This window comes from Poecilia reticulata, linkage group LG3, assembly GCF_000633615.1.
Source record: "Poecilia reticulata strain Guanapo linkage group LG3, Guppy_female_1.0+MT, whole genome shotgun sequence".
Taxonomy (NCBI): domain Eukaryota; kingdom Metazoa; phylum Chordata; class Actinopteri; order Cyprinodontiformes; family Poeciliidae; genus Poecilia; species Poecilia reticulata.
The window spans coordinates 15,725,182-15,743,513 of record NC_024333.1 but is presented as its reverse complement, the minus strand read 5'-3'; the positions used below and the strand labels follow the sequence as shown (position 1 = coordinate 15,743,513).

At 38.1% G+C, this 18,332-nt stretch overlaps 1 protein-coding gene across 2 annotated transcripts in view; it reads right to left on the bottom strand.

Annotated features, from left to right (window-relative positions):
• The window catches only part of ankrd11 (ankyrin repeat domain 11), a 122,007-nt gene that overhangs the window by 38,061 nt on the left and 65,614 nt on the right, over nt 1-18,332 (bottom strand). For both annotated transcript variants that reach the window (XM_008405125.2, XM_008405127.1), the window contains exon 3: nt 2,522-2,667. In XM_008405125.2, the coding sequence (XP_008403347.1) occupies nt 2,522-2,608 (87 nt within the window). In that variant the 5' untranslated portion in view covers nt 2,609-2,667. The remainder of the gene's footprint in view (nt 1-2,521; nt 2,668-18,332) is intronic.

Here is an 18,332-nt window from a genome sequence, read left to right as displayed (position 1 = left end):
CAGAATGTCCTCCGAGAGAGAGCAACTTCTCCCAACCGTCCAAGAGCAGTTTGGTGATGAACAATGTCTTTTCCAGCATGGAGGAGCACCTTGCCATAAAGCAAAGGTGATAACTAACTGGCTCAGGAAACAAAACAGAGATTTTGSGTCCATGGCCTGGAAACTCCCCAGATTTTAATCCCATTGAAAACTTGTGGTCAATCATCAAGAGACGGGTGGACAAACAAAAACCTAGGAATTCTGACAAATGCAAGCATTGATTGTGCAAGAATGGACTGCGCAGCGGATCATGTGAAGATATGATATTTGTGTCGTTCTCGGAGCTTTTGGCCGTGACTGTAGAACTGCTGCTCTTTCACGTCGAGAGGAGCCAGTTGAGGTGGCTCGGGCATCTGGTTAGGATGCCTGAGCCACCTATAAAAATAAATCACCCTTAGATAAAAAATAAAAAATAAAAAACACCCAGCCAGTGAAAGACATAGCCTATTGTCAAGGATTGATGAATCCGTCCAATTGCCCAACCTTACATTCCAAGCAATAAGCAGAGATGAAAAAAAGTCAGTTGTGGGTTTTTTTCCATGGCTCAATGTTGGTCAAATGTTTAATTTGCAGATGTATGTTTTGTTAGGGTTAAGGATTATATGCCATTTTATTATTTATGTGTAGTTAAATGTTAGTGTRGTTATGAAGTGTTCATTACCGAAACATTCTTATTCATTACCGACATATGTTTTTTCATTACCGCTATGCTCATTTTATGATAATTTATTTAGATTAAATAAAATAATTACTTGAACTTTTTAATTCCTCAATGAAATGGTCAGACTCTTTATATTATGGTTGTGTTGTTTTTTCAATTTAATGATTTAACACAAAATTAGAACTAAAATTGATTTTAAAAATTGTAATCATGTTACGGTAATGTAATAATTATTTACATTAAAATATTAAATTTTGTTATTAATGACTATTCTTTGTTGGTACCTTCTCCTTTGTGGACACTGAAGTCCTTGGTATCCAGAAAAAGTGGAAAAATGTTTTTGTGGTTTCATATTTCTTCATCAAAATTGTGTTACGGTAATGAATTTATTTCCTCAAAGACAGACTAAAATGTCTAAAAATACCTTAAAAAATATGCATAGMGGTTATAATTTCACATTGAAAAATAAATTTAGATTCTATTTTATAAAGAAGGTGTGTTTTTGTGTGTATACAATGCTTTTTTATTTTTGCTATAAGTTGCGCCATGTTCGTGAGAATCACCCACCTGTGAAATCTGCCTGGAATACATTGTTTTCTATGAGTTACTCATGTTAAAAAAATTCAAGCATGAAAAAGACGTTGCATAACTGTGTTAATGAGGATGTGGTAACGTTGAGAATTGAGCAACAGACAAACATAAAAGATTGTAGGTGCTATACAATCATATGATTTTGAAAGCATTTATTCAAGCATCTGCTGACAGATTAAAGTGGATGAAGAAAAAAAAAGTACAGATCTAACTCATCAGATCAACTTTACATGCGGATTACGAGTAAGCAGAGACAGACCAACTGGACATGCAGATAGAGATTGTCTTTTAAGCTTTACTTTTTTATTTTCTCTATATTATACAAATGCTGATATGCTTTTACAGAGCTTTTAATAATTACCTGCAAATGAAATGTTTTGAAACATTAACTTTGTATTGTTAAATGTAACACCCACTGAAATTCATTCAATGCAAAATAGAGAATAAAAATTAAAGACATTAATATTCGGTAAAATCTTTTAAAGTGACCAATTCTACAAGATCACACCGTTTTATTCTCATGTGGTAAGCTTCTGCTTTCTTGGACAACAAGCCACAGTTATTTTTGGATTAGGCTGTCTCGGTGCTTTGTCTGTTTATGTAATATCCCAGGCAGACGTTTTAGAGAAGTATACCGTCTCAAAAACATCCTGATTGGCATATCCAACACCAAATTGCACTTGTCAACGCATAAGATTTGAAAAACAACAGTAGCCAGAAAAATATCCCAACTCGATAGTTAGAGAACAGTTTTACAAAATACTAATTTTCATTCCGATAAACTGGGACGGTAATAAAAACACCGCAAGTTAATTTAAATTTGGTCAATGAGAGTCAACAGCCATCCCATCCCTTTGCTGGTTAGACGCTGAACCCTGCATGCGTTTGGTGACCCGACACCGTCTCAAGTGGAATAAATCTGGCGAAGTGGCCGTCCATATGGCACTTAATGGATGAAAAATGTGCACGGGAAGACAAAACAGGGAAAGAACGTAGACAGTGTGGTGAAACTGTAATGGAACTATAATCATGTAATCACTGGATGTAATTCAGGGTAATTCCCAGGTTATTTTCTGATATTCGCCAAAGGTTTCTGTGTAGTCAAGTGTTATTCAAGACGGGGCTTAAAAGAACAAATATTTTATTTAAGACTTTTGCTGACCAATACAATATTCTTGCTTACATCTGGGGACAGCTCCAAATCATAACACTTTAAAGGGTTTTCTGTACCTTTTTCCCACCCTGCTTTTCCACCATGTCGGTGTTGAGTGGGAAGTGGTCCAGCTGGGGGGTTTTAGAACCCCCACCTTTGGGCATCGTTCAGATCTCCCCACGCCAAGCTTCATTCACGCTGCCATTGCATCGTCATCGACAGTCTGTGAAAAAGAGAGAAACGGAAAGAAATTGTAAAAGGAGGTTAGCACCTGGGTGCGACATGACTATTAACTCGTTCACACAATGCAGTCATCAACGCTACACTGGGAAAAGCCACAGACGTTCTCCAGAGTTTCTGTACAATTCAGGAAGTTAAATTTGAGAGGCTTTAAAGACCTCTGTAGGACATGATTTGCACTTTCAAGCCAAAGGAATTACAAAAGAAAGTTATTTATTGATAATCATTTGGATTCGTGTAAAACTTAAGTTTAACTTTTTATAAGTCAATTCGTTACACATAGTATATCCTCAAGTTGGTTTTTGTTAGATCTGGCATTATTCTCCATCGCTTTTATATCTAGTCAACCCAGTTTTGCCCCCTCAACGTTTTTTTTTTTTTTACCCAAAATGGCTACTGGCAACACATTTAGGTCAAATATTAAAACCCTTATTTGAAAACCAAACTATCTTAAATGCAAAGTTAGCCATGATGAAACAGACTGAGCTGATAGTAGATAATATATCAAGAACATTTTGAATTTAATGCCCTAAACAAAATACAAAAAACAATCTCATGAGAAGATCTTGCAGGTTTACTGAAAAATGTGAATATTTTAGTTTTATCACAGTTTATAAAACCTGAAATGCTCAGCAGGCAGTGCATTTCTCAAAACAAAAATAAAAAGCAAAAAACAAAACATCCCACTAGAATATATAAAAATGAAAAATAATTAAAATGGAGATATCTGATGTACAAAAACATACTTTTTAGGAACCTACAGAATTAAATCTAACTCAGTTTGCCAATTTTTAAGGTGGCACAAAGAGCAACACATCAAAAATAATAATAATTCAAGGATAAATAAACTGCTCTAATGACAACTGGGCAGCCCATGCAACATGTAGTGTGCAACCCCATGTTTTGGGATAAAAAGCAAAATCAAGACAGCCAAGGAATGTCTTCAGAAACATGACAGGCATGTCTAAACAAAAACCCAAACAGCCACTTACAGCCACAGCAAGCCAATCTTTGTAATTGTGGGCTTTAGTATGTACCAATTTACAACATACCTACCATTTTCACTGAAAAAGTTGGGCCACCACATCAACACCACCAATAATTCTACCTGCTTAGGTTAATGTGAGCAATTTCCAAAGTAAAAGATGCTTTGTTTTCAGCAGCATCTTTTGTGGGGAGTGGTAGTGCAACACAAGAAAATGTGCATTTCTGTCTACCTCCTTCCAGCATGCACCTCTGCTTCTCAGGGCCATGAATTACTCATACAGTAGCTCTCTAAATTCTCCTTTCAATAAAACATTTTCTTCTCTGCGTCAAAGTATGATCGTCTCTGTGAAGAGTGAGTGAACAGGAGACCATGGCAGAATTATTTTTCCTCTACTGAGACACCAGCACTATCATCCCTGGCGCCACTTCCACATCCCGCCCTTCCCCCATCCCGTTCCCTCCACTCTGCTTTATCCTATTGAAGGAACGCTATTTATATCCTTCCAGTCAAATCAGTCACTTCAAGGGAGTCAGCAAGCCAACCAGATCAGCTCGGTTAAAGTGGACGACAGATTTGCTCCATTTACTGTTGTATGAAAGAGAGTCGCAGCAAACCCCGGGCCCCCTTCCTCTCTTCTGTGCTTCATTGTTACTCCCACTGTGTTACTGGTAGGCAATCAACTTCACGTCCTCTAAACTCCCACATCTTACCACAGCAAACAAAGTGGCAGGAAGGTCGTCTACTCCGAGAAATAAACAAACCTTGCAGCAACACAGACGCACACCTCAAACTAGGTCAGCTGGGCTTCTAGAACAATAATGCGCACTATTTTGGGACTACTATGATTGATGGTTCTAGCAGCGGAGCATTTCGCTGATTTGCGAAACACAAGAAAATTATGTTTGCTAGTAGGCAGTCGCACAAAGACACACAGAGACGAATCCCGTTTAAAACCACAGGCATCATTTCCTTTGTAATTCTATCCCAGTCAAGACTTACAAAATATCTGCTGACACTGTGAGTCTTTGTGTATACTGTATGCGCCAAAGCTGATTTCCTCCACATGTATAATTCTGTGCACACGAGTGAGGCGGACATTTGAGAGACCCCCGCCCAAAGGAAAAGGTAGATTGATTGTAATTTGTCAAGTTGGATTTATTTTTAGCTCTTCAACTTTAACAAGACAGACATAAAAAGAACACAAGTTATAAATGTGCCTGCCACGTTTTCTTGTCTCGCAGTGAGACAAGAGTAGGACAAGAGCAGACACCAAAACACTTTGAACAGCTGTTTCCAGCAACACTAAAACATAAAAAAAGCAATTTTTTAAAAATTTGTGTCACGCCACTAGCTTTAATCCTAATGCTGGTAATGTGCACAATTTATGCAATGACATTGAGCTTGAAAAAACAAACTGTTTCCATGAAGAAAAAAAAGATTGAGTTTATAGACACAACAAAATAACTTATGGTTACAAATAAATTAGTGACCAGTGTACAATGGAAAATGAAACAGTTTAGACAAGACATTTCAATGGTAAAAAGCAACTTCATATAAACTACGATTGAGACAATAATAGTTCATGAATCTTTCATTTACTGCAACTACAGCTCCTAGATTCTGTCAACAGGAAGAGGCTTGATACTTGGCGTTGGTCAGGTTAGCGATGCTACCCAGCAGGACGAAGTAAAGCAAGGTGAGCTAGAAAGACGACCTCTTACAGAGAAAAGCAAGACCAGCCAGTTCTGCTTTTATTCTCGTCCAAGACTAAACAGTTACTTTCATTTATGCATCGTATTTCTTTCTCTCTACACCTTCTCTATCCTCAGTGCCACTCCCTCTGCGGTCAGACAGAGGCCAACACTTCAGCATATTGCAGCATACTCTGTGTACTCTCATAGATGCACTGGCACACACCACAGGCTTACTGTCGCTGGCATTATACTTCACTGCATGGGTGTCAACGTAGAGTTAGTTCAAAACCTAACGCAGTTTACTGAAAGAGCCATTCAAAAGGAAAACTAGCCATCTGACAACCAGGAAATATTTTTTCCTATAAACAAATCCATGCAAGGAGAAAAAAATTAGAAAAAAGGAGAAAAATAATTAGACACATTCTCCTAAAATAATGTCAGGGTGTACAACAGTGCATCATTCTGGATCCATTTTAACATCACAGTGATAAAATGGATCCTTAAAGCTGTAGCTGACCACAACTACAGCTTTAAGAGAAATTTAGCTATTTTTGTAGTCATTCATTGCAGCTTTGCAGATCACTGAGCCCTCTTGGATGAACTCCTTTGCTCGTGGAAGTCCTTTTCTGAAAATACTGTGGAGGTTTTTGCTATTTTTCTCTCAGTAACAGAGACATTCTGCTGAATCTTTTAATTCCTGTTGAACACCTTGTTATCACTGCTTTGTTTGTCCAGTAACACGAACTGCCACTGGCTGCTAGACTTTATCAGGAGCTTTACTTTTGTGATTTCAAAAACTTTTAGCTTCACCGTAAGAAGCTATAGCCTTTCAATATTGATCTTGCGAGAGACAACATGCACAAAGGTCAAATCTACAGAACTATCAAAACAAAATGGTCAGGAGAACATCAGTTATGTTGCTTTTTTTCTTGTTTTCATCCCTTTTCAGATTCCAAAAAGGGATCAAACTATTGAACATAAATAATTTTTTAAACGGTCTCTCTCACTCTGGGTCAGATGGCTGCACAATCATTGGGAAGACTGCTGACTTGACAGATGTCCAGAAGCCGGCCATCGACACCCTTCAAAGGATTATTTCACTTTCTGAGGTAACTGGCAAGAAATACTACATTCAATACAATGTAAAACATTTTTTAGATGTACCAATATAATAATTTAAATAAGACAAAAACAATTCGACTTAAATATAATTCCATAACCTCTTTTCTCATCATTTTGACAAGAAAGTTTTCCTGACAGGGCATTCAAAGACAATGTTATCACTTCAATCTACAACTTAGCTGTTTCAGGTTTCTGTGTTACTAAAATGGGGAAAGCCCTATAGTCTTCTAGTTGAAAACCTGAGGACCAATATTAAAAGCAGGAATCATGATATTGCCAAAAAAAAAAAAAACTTCAGCCGTGAGACACAGCTGATTAATAATGAGGAAGGGAAAGAGAGAGCAAAGACCAAAGCTCACAAACAGAGTGCAGACAAAGAGAAAGGGTAAAGGCGCAGAGATGAAACCCTCTTGTTTGCTCCGACCCGAAGCCACTCCTAGCTCATAACACTCGCTCATTGTACACACAAAAACACACCTCAAATTTTCCACACTGACAGCTGAACAACACAACAGCTGCAAACAGGGATGGGCATGTTTCTCTGTGAGGCACGGCTTGTGTTTTTGTGCGAGTACCAACCGACCCTACTGTATATTGCACAATCAGATACGAGTCAGCAGAGCGCTCACTGACAGCTGGGTGCTATATCTGGGTAAAAATGGTGACAACAATGTTATGCAGGTCAAAAGTCATATTCGACTCCCCTTGTCAGACTTTTACTCTCCAGCGCCTACTGAGAATAATAATGTAAAGCAGCAAACAAGACTCTTGAGCTTTTTGTTTGTTTAAATGAAGCAATATGCCCATATTTTATTCGCCAATGTATTTATTACATGATGTCTTAGGGTTACCATGGTATTAAAATATTACATTATCATTAAACCCTAAGTTTGTGTTTACCCTACAGTCTATTGACATGCTATGAGGGGAACAGTCTATAGAAAGAGAGCAGCAGCCGCTAGCTCTCCTGTTTAGCAAGCAAATAAAGCCAGCCTGGCTCAGCTGCTGTATCCTGGCAACCACAGCCCAGCTTGGCTGCTCAGACCTTGACCTGGGCCCATTCACGTTATTATATGCCTGCGTAAAGATGAAGATACGGACACATCAATGCATGCACTCACGCACGCGCACATACGCATGCACAAGTGTAATACACAAACATGGACTCAAGAGATGCATTAGTACAAAAAATGTGAGAAAGTATAAAATGAACTCGGTTACGTGGTTTCACAGAGAGCTGTATTAAAGTGCAGCGATGATCTACAAATCGAGGTTAACTTTCAACAAACTTTTTTTTCCTTTCACTTTGGTAGGCATAATATAAAAGTTGAAATATGCAATAAACCTTGTCTAACTTCTTTGCATTCCCTGAAAGAGAAAAGATATTTTGGCAAAATCAGAATGGATAATCTTCCATATATGCTGCAGATATTCATATAGGTATAGGGGACATGGGAATCTGAATGTGAAATATATTTGCCATGTGAGTGAGTGGGAGTGGTCCTATTATCTGTTAGACTCTTGGAGAAGAGAGAGCCCAAGAGCAACCGAGGAGTGAGATGTGGGGAGGAATTCAATCACTTGTTCTGATTTTCTATTCTAAGCACGTCCACTTTTCCTTACACCTCTCTCCTCCATCCAATAACAGCTCAGGGCTTGCTGCCTGCCTGCCTGCCAGTCTGGTAAATCATGCTGTCTTTGCCAGTGACCTCGCTAAGATAGTGGCAAGTCTGTATATATATATGCAGCTCGGCTGCAGGAAAGGCCAGAGACAATCTAGTGCTTTTTGGCGCTTTCCTCTCCAATCCCTCGGCTTCATCAGCGCTGTGACTCATTCTCATTTTTTCCCTCTCGCCTCTCTGAGTACTTCTTTCTCATCTGCCTTTCCCTCTATTTTCAACATCTCTCTTGCTCTCTCTCTCCTCTCTCACAGGCAAAAGCCTGACATTGCCACAGCAACGTGTGAGGACACACATGCACAAAGAAAGCCTGTTGCCTAGCAACTAAAGGATGAGACAGATGCAGGCCTATCAGAGAAGCAGGCGAGAAAGCTGTGTACAGAAAGAGAGCAAGCCTATTGACCTATTAACAAATATCTCCAGCACTGTAAAGGGGCCTGCAGGAAGTTGGTCCTTTACATGCATGTCGGTGTTATTCAGAACAGTGGCGAGTCAAGAGGATGTGCAGTTTTAAGATGTCTGTGACAAAAAGCCTCAAAACAACTGTAATCATTAGATGCTCTGGTGCTCCACTTCCATGCCCTTACTTTCATGTGAGTGGAGACCCATTGTAAGGATTACTACAACAAAGTCAACCACTAAATGCACCTCCTAAGAGGTTGGCTGAAATCAGAGAATAAATACTCTGCAAGGGGATTTAGAAGCAGCTATTGACATGAAAAACACTGTTTGCATGCCAATACACAGTAACTAAATGCTTATTTACTTCTAGCGTTATCCTTGAGCTTTTCACACACCAAGCAATTCAGTGAGTTTGGTTTTTCGAGAGAAAAATCACTTATGTCGATTAGGGATGAGCATTCTGTCCCAAATACAATCCAGTACAATCTTTTCTACACACTCTGCTTGTGCCTGGTCGGACCCTGATCACAACTGCCTTAGTTCCTTCTGGCTGAGATTCAACAGTGTTGAAAATAACACCAAAGGTGCAACACCCTGAGATCTGGTGATTGCACAGTGAACTCATCATGTTCAAGAAACCACTTTGAGTTGATCTGACCTTTTTTTTCTTGACATGTTGCATTATCCTGCAGGAAGTAGCGATCACAAGATGGGTACACTGTTGTTAAAAAGGAATAGGTTAGCAATAACACCCATGTAGGCTCTGGGGTTTAAATAATGCTCGGCTGGTACTAAGAGGCTTAAAGTGGGCCAAGAAAATATTCCTCACACCATTACACCAACACCAGCCTGTTCTGTTGACACAATAGAGGATATATCTATGCTTTCATGTTGACGCTTTATTTTTTTACCCCCAATTCTGGTTTTCCAGTTTGTTACTGTCTAGTTTTCAGTAACACATCTGAATCGTTGTCTTAGCTTCCTGTTCTTGTCTGACAGGAGTGGATGGTGATTTAGTTTCCTGCTGCTGTAGCACTTAAGGCTTAAGGTTTAAGGTGCATTCAGACAGGGCGTTCTGCATGCCGTGGTTGTACTGACAGGTTATTTGAGCTACTTTGTCATTTTCAAACAGTTTTTTTTTTTGACCCAACCACCCCTACAGCTGTGCAACTAGTCAGTGTGATCCATCAATTTCAACATTCAAGTCAGTTTAGTTAATTTGTGTGAGAACACTTAAGATTCAATGAAACAAATCAGTAGATCACAAAACACAAAACACATGGTGTTCAAGATTTGCTAGTCAGTGTTTGCTGCACCACTGAGCAACACAACAAATCTATTCAACCAGATGGGATATAAACATGTCTAAGGTCACCAGCGCTTGGAGATTTAGTAAATTTCATTCTAGGAAATGGGAAAAGTGCTCTTTAACTATTTTTTATAACTCAGCTCAGATCTTGGTGACAAACAGGAGAGTTGTTTATTTTTATGTCCTTTATTTGATTAAGTAAATTCCCAGGTATTTTAAGGGAAGATTCAAAATACGGGCCGCATCATGGAACATTTCATGTTCAGTGAAGGAGGGATAATTTTCAATGACTGTGATTTGAATGGGTTTTTTCCATCATTAGGTATGCTACTCACCTGATAGTTTCGCTTTTTAGACTATGCTCTATCAAACTAAGATATGTTTGGAATGGAATTGGATCCTGCATTTCAAATTTATGAAATTTGTGCTTTTCATGCAATATCAACATTCAGCCTGTTTGAGGGAGATTGACTTCAGTAGAAACCCACGTCCCATACAAGTGACAGCGTCCACCGTGTTAAGCAGTGAGAGATTCGGAAACACTGTGATTACACATCAGAATGGGAGAAGTGAGGAAAATATGCATTTATCAAAACTGATCCTGTCCTAAATCTTCAGATATTATTCTTAATAATAATATCTCTCCATTTTCTGATATTATACAACCTAAGTGCCAACGTGCATTTCCAATAGAAAAAAACACGAGTGTTACTTCAAGGGCATAGGAAAAAAAAAAAACTGATGTGGAAAATAGAAGTAGACGTTTAAATGTGCTATACAGTATTAAGCGACACAATAGATGAATACATGGACTTTGAACACAAACGACAAGCGGCAGAGATACCAAGAAAACAAGTGGCAACAACAAAAGTTTATTTTCCAAGCAGTCTCAGAGGAGCAGAAAGTCCAAGTACAAACGCTGGAATCATTAGCTAACAGAGCGAGCTGCATCCATTAATCACTCCCACATAGCTCACAGTATCCAGCTGTGTTTAAACAATCAATCTGATTTCTTTTTAAGTTGACTTTAAAAATGTGTAGGAAATATGTGAAGAGGCATTAATAAGTAGATTCTCTAGGGATTTCTTTCATTCACCTATTTAAACAGACCATTTATTACAGCTGTGAGCAAGAGGTCACTCAGCAGATTCCATTCTTGAAATCATGGCTGTGTGTTAAACTCATCTGCAGAGATGATGTGAAGACCAAATCTTGACATGTATGTTGTATCTCACTCTGAGCATTATTATGCCCTGACATGAGAATATAAATGACTGAATTTGGACCGACTGAATGAGTGTGTTCGTGTAACTGTTGTGTGTGCATGGTAGTAAAATGTGAGGCACTGTGGCTGGATCCTACATTAATTAAGGATTACGTGAGGTGGTAAAAATAAATGCAGAGCATAGGGAGCAAGTCTGGATAGATAATGAACAGTGTGAGAGAAAGGCAAGGGAGGAGAGGCACAGAGGGTGGAGATGACCTTTCCACAGATGAGCATCATTATGTCTCAAAAACACGCACACAACAAGACAGAAGTAAAAATTTGCCAATATACAAAGAATGTCCAGTGTTAAACCACACTGTACATCACAAATAAGTCAGATGACATTGCATTCAAAAACTACAGCAGTGCAAAAAAACAAACTTTTGAAAAATGTATTTGGAACTGAAATTGGCTACACAAGCATTTTCAGATATCTTTCTCAGCAAGATATGATGTGTTCGCAGACACTTTGACTAAAGGAAATCTTTTAAAAAGCAAAGATAATAATCATAATACATAAGAAATAGCTTCTGGTCCACTGTTGGCATTTGCACCTACTCTTCTGCAGACAAACACTTGATTGCTGCCGTATGACTTCCTGCTTTGTGTGGTTTGAATTCTTACTGAACATTTTTAGTTTTTATATAAACAGTTCTTTCAAAACATTACAGTACAGATGGAGAAGCAGTAACAAAAAGAAAGAGGCTGTTCTGTGGCAAGGAGTCTTGTGTAAAAACAAGAGACTTGGAGAATGGGGCTGCAGTAAAAGTAAATACTAAGTTAAGTAAACAGTAGCATAGGAGAGTCTATCGCTGCAGACATACAGTATGTGCCAGTATAACAGATATCACCAAAGCCTTAAAACTGTAATGATCAGTTTAGACTTTACAAACATGTTTAATCCCAAAGACACAACGGATACATCAACACTCTCTGATACTCTGGTTCGGAAAAGTTTAGCCCTGGATCAGGAAAACAGCTGATAAAATCGACTAAGCAAACAAGCCAGCAATGTTGTTCCATAAACAAGGAAACTGCAACAGGTCATCTGATACATAATCATAATTTAAAACTGGCTCAATAAAAGGAGTAAGCTACAAGAGTAGTATTAATTAACATATATGTAATGCTTCTGTCTGAACTTCAGAATTAAAAAGGTTCTTCTTTACCTAGCAGAGGTAAGAGTCATATGAAAACTCATGTATTGGTAAAAGCTTCCAAACATTTCTCTGCACTTCTGTTTGTTATTACAAAAATTAGTAGCTTCGGCTGGAGGCTGATCTGGGAAATATATTATAGAGGAAAAGCAAAGACCTGAAGCAGACAAAATGCTTCACAAGCACACCGATCCCCATCACAACGCATCCACAAACATCGAATCTAATAGACATTCAATATAAAACCCAACTGGCTCGGCCCAAGAATCAGTCTTCAAGCCCACTACACAGACGTGAAGCATAGCTGGGACCAAGCAGAATGTTAATGCTGTCCTGGTGCAGTGGGGTGGAGGGAGGCAGGATCCCAGATGAATTATAAATCACTGGGCAGGGCCGGATGAAGGGATGGAAGGATGAAAGGCTTGTTACTGCTGTGCTCTGCAGACAGCTAAGGTGTGGGGCGGTGCCTGCTTAAAGAGGGGGCAGGGAACCAATGCCACTGGAGCACCTGGCAGCATGTGGAGTTTTGCTAATACTCATCGCTTCCTAATAACATACACATGGAGATCTTAGGAGTTGGATGATACATTAGTACATAAATACAGAAATTAATTAAAAGTGTGTGTGTTGCTTACTCAAGCTTATAATATAGTTGATGCGGAGATGAATTCCCTTTGGATGCACCTCACATTTAGGCTGGGCAGAGCTCTCCTTAGTGTCACATTGACTATACATTACATTTAGAGAAAAAAACAATCAACAAATCTAAAATCAATCTGAAAAATCCTAAAATTGTTTCAAGTCATGGGAATATTTTGGACAAAAACTCTTCTTGTAAAGCCATCATTAAGCTCTAAAGGTAAATATTAGAGGACGGAAGTCCCTCGAATACAAACATGGAGGTTTATTCACATCCTGGAGTTTAGCTTGGATTGTGGGGGTTTTTATTAACCACAAAACCCCCACAATTTCACAATCAAGACTTTTTTGTCCAGCATATGGTTCCACAAAGAACCCCACTAGGACAAATAGTCAATAAAATCAATTCCATGTAAGAAAAAATAAAAAATTAATATGTAATGTGGTGAGATCATTGTTCTCCTTTAAATCACATCAATAAAAAAAAGACAGGCTTTGGCTCTTAAAAAATGTGCACCAGTCTTTTTGTACAACTAATACTGACGACATTGTCAACATTAGCACTTCTATTCTACACATAAAAATAATTTTTACACAAATTATATATGAAGTAAAAGTAACTTTGGATATAACTAATTATACACTTAAAAATCAAACCATAAAATATTAAATTTGGTTCTAAGGGTGGTAATATTTGTCTCAAACAGGCACTGAACAAGGATTTTAAAACTGAGGTATTTACAAAAGCATGACTTTTCTGTGTAACGTTATACCACTAATTAGTCCATCCATTACACCAAATGCCAGAGTGACATAAATACAAGATTTTGTAGTAACTGTGCAATGGCCTCTTTTCAGCGGCAACAATAACATGCATTCATGACTCAGTGCACAGCTTCCCCAGGCCGAGTTTCAGACCTGGCATTAAAATTCTGTTTGACCGTTAACATGCAGACATGTCACAACGTTCGCTAAGACACAAGCAGATCATCGGATCAGTAGGTCAATGTTTCTTTAAAACCACAAACTAAATTCAGTCACCAGCTGAAATATATTATTTAGACGTGAACACAGTTCATATTCATGCTCCTATCCCAATGCAAGCACACTCACAGTATTAGCCCTTAAGATTTCTCTGCAGTGAAACACCCAATGGACTCGCTTCCAGCGATTGGCAGGTTTTCTACACAACTTTACGGTGAACATGACCCCTAACATGTAACCTACTACAGACAAGGTAGTTCTTGTGAACGATTGTTGTTCTTGTGTGTTTGGTAACACATTTTATAATAGCATGACTAAAATACAAAACAAACAAACAGTAAGAAACAACAAAAACGTACTTATATCCCATGACACCCTGTAATGTACTTCTCAATATTATTGTCTCAGTTCAGTCTTTTTTATGGACAAGGGTTTAAAGGAGTTGAGTTAGCCTAGTGTCACTATATGTAGCTCATCACTGCTTAGTCTATGAGCATTGAAACACGATATGGTTAGCATGTCATGTGGAGTGGTAATGGAATACTACAGACCAAAACAATCCCTCATGAGAAGTCTGCTGCCATCATCACATTCAGTTTCTTCCAAAGTTTCCTTAAAGAAACCTCCAACAAGTCATGCAACATTACCAGAGAAACTACATTCAGTGAGAGAATTTGTCAATGCAATATTAGAATGAACATGTTTTATGATCATTAAGGCAATGCTTAGTGTAGCTTATCACTCTTGCTGTCTCAGCAGGAACACACTGCTACCTGTCTTAGTGTGTTTGCCTGAATGAACATCAAACAAATCTGAACACGAACCGCAGAGAAGTGAAGACTTCTGCAGAATGCTGAAGACGAGCAGACAAACTACTTGTGGCAAAACTCACAACATGAGACAATCAATAAGATCGTTAGATTGGACAGGTAGGTTCTAATTAGTGGGAGAGTGGTGCAGTAGTAGTTACAAAATACCTTTGTTCAAGAGAATAAAAAAAGAGAATGTTAACTAAGTTTAGTATAAAAGGATTAAGAATGTCTGTTAAATAACAGTGAGCATTTTGACACATTTAATGCAACAGTAAAGCTGCACATAATGAATCGGACTTGTCATTTCAGCATAAATGCATGATATATTGCATTTGTAATGGACTGTGTGGTTATAATTTTTTTGGACTACTATAATTCAAATGACAAACATTAACACTCTACAGGCAAGTAATATGTCTGGCAGCTGGATGTGCTTTTATTGTCTTTGATGCCCACATCTGATAAAGATTTCAGTGACTGAGATATATACATTTATGAAAAACACTAATTGTTTGCAAATTGCAAACAATTAAAAATACACTATGACTTAATATCAACCAACCAATGAAAACGAAGCCAAAAATAGTTTTTCTTCTTAGCCAAAACTTGGGAGTTTCCTATTGGTAAGCACAAATGATGAAAGAAGGATCTACAGATTTCAGCCGCCAAAATCTTTGCGCTTCTATCGCACAAAATCAGTTTTACCCACTAAGTGAAAATAGCCAAGTAGCTATATCTCACAGTGGGGTGTCAACACCATGAGCATGGCATGTGTTGTGACTGTTCTGTTCAATCAAGTTACAATCAGTAAAACACCTGCGTCGCAGATATTAATGTGGAGATTTCCCAGAGACATACTTTGTGGAGATTTGCAACAAAACTATAACTTGCATAATTAATGAACTTAATTATGCAGGTATATAATGATTTTTACCAGGCCAGCAGCAGTATCTGATTTTAAAGTTGCTGTTTACAGAATAAGCTTGTTTTATATTTTTAAACAGGAAGCGATCCAGGTAATGTATTTGTTTGAAAGCCAATGCAGGTCAGTGGGTGGTCCTTCAGTGTCTCACAGTACAAACTGCATTCAGATAGCTAAACCACTGCAACTTTCCCAGATCCTCTATGAAGGTGGTCTTGGAAAGGCCACCCTTAAATGGTTTTGAGTGTGTTTACACCTGTACACTATGCTGTCTGGGTGTGATATGATCATACAAGACGCATCTGACTCCCAGGTCTGAACTTGAGATAATTTTAGCTGCTGTTTATGCACCTCCGAACATGCAGTGAAGAAAGCCACAAAGAAATTATGAAAGTGTTGAGGAGGTGCAAGTTGGATCTTGCGCCACACTGTTCTAATTTTTTTCCCTCTTAAAAAGCTGTAAATGCCACACATTTCTGAACAACTAGTGGGGGAGAGGAAACGGCAGTCTATTGTGAAAACACAAACTAAAGAAGTTGCTTCAGTTAGGGACATGGGAACTGACATGTCTGTGATTAGCACAAACATTGAGTGCCTCACGTCTCCCATCTCTGACATGCATTTGAGAGTGAAAGTGAGCAAACAAAAGTTAAGTAACTTGCTCTACAAGGATGTTACAAGTTTCAAGCCACGGGCAAATCAAACCCCAAGACAAGAAATGTTTTTTATATCAACATATTAAGAAAAAAATTCTTCAAAACCCTGGGTCAACAACTTTATAAACAAACCATCACAAGGCCTCTTTATCTCCCATAATGTGCAAAATAACACCCTATTTTAACGCACAGCAACACACAAGTTTGTGTGCAGTTGGAACTTGGAGTCAGTTTTCTCTTGAGAGGCTGTGTTTGTAGGTGCAAGAATGTCCGTTTGTGTGTATTAGATCTTGATAGTTGGTACGTATGGAAAGAAGAACAAAGCAGTGCTACCCTGAGGGATTTGCTCTTCATTAGACAGCACTTATTAGAACTTGAACTGCCACAAAAATGTGCGCAAATAAATACATACAAACACCAACATATGTATGCAATTTGGCCAATTAAAGCTTTAACCTGTGGTATTACCAGAGCAGTAAAAACTGTTTTTATTTGAGAAGAGAAGAAAATAAGCTTATAAATAGAACTTTTATAAACAATGAATGACAGCGTGTCAAACTTTAGTAGTTTGAGGGTCATTTCAAGCACCAATTGTTTTGCCTGCAGAAAAGCTCTGCTTTGTCTTGAAGCAAACGACAGCACACCTCAACCATCTTCATTCAATTAAGATTGTATATGAATTATACAACAACCTGATCACATTTTAATATCAACATAAGGAGTAAATGTTCAGTTGTGAGAAACATTTATAAAATAGTATTTTGCAGACTAGTCAAGACATTCACCATCTTTACTTTTGAAAAACTTCATCGGTGCTTGAGGTTTTGAAAATAAACAGTCTTTCGCAAATTTAAAATGAGCCTTTTTGAAATTACAGCATTTTGGTTTAAAAACATTCATTTTAAAAAGAAAAAAATAACTATGTTTGCTAAGCTAACATTTATGCTTTAGTTTCGACCAGCTCACAGGTTTAACAGTACAAGAATTAAACCTTTTCATGTGAACCTCGTATATTGAACAAATGCTGCATGAAGAAATTTTGAAGATTTGTGAATGTTATTCATGTGAGACTTGTTTTTCTCCTACAACATTACAAGCAAAACACAAGGTAACACTAAAGAAAACAGCATAAAGAGCTCGAACAACTTAGGGCTGCACAATATATCGCTGCCACAATGTGTGATGTCAATATACCACAGGTTGTGATATATCGTAAAATGCCCATTTCGCAAAGGACAGTTTGGAGTGCAGTAATAGTTGGCTAATATACTGTACATAATAAGGCCTGTGCATCACCTGGATCCGATTGGCTCAGCTGGTCATTGGTGACGTGATCCTCGGATTTCAAACTCACTATTCCAAATGTTATGAACTTCTGTTGTTCAAACTAATGTTATATTTTGCCAACTGGACAGAGTCTCACACCAGCAGATGGTCACACTGGACACAAAAGACATTTCCCCAAGTGACTGTTAGCATTCTCTTATGGAAGTGCATAAGACAAAAGAGGAAATAAAACAGGCACATATGGCAATTGACGTATCGTCATTACAAGATTTTCTAATATTATATGCAGCCCTTACCATAAGAATAACTCATAAATACAGACCATATTCATAACACCCACAAAAAGAGGTAACTGACAAGAAGACAGCTTAACTTAAGGTGTTACTTAAGCCATTTATTAGAAATTTCTGTATCAATTTAGATTGATATACTGCAGAGTTAGAAAAAAAGTCACAATGTCCATTTTCCCTAATATCGTGCAGCACAAAAGACGAGTCAGAGTTTGTAGACCAATGTAGTTCCACCAATGCAACTCAAACGTATGCAAAAAGCCCAGTAAGTCTGAAGGAGCAATGCAGCAAACACCACAACATGAATCGTAGAAGTGCTGCTGTAGAGCTGACACTGATTTTAATCTTCAGGGACATGAAGAGCCTTACACAAGTCAGGCATTGTTGTAAGATATCTAAGCAATATCTAGTGACTGAAAAGAAATGTCCGATTCCCTGGA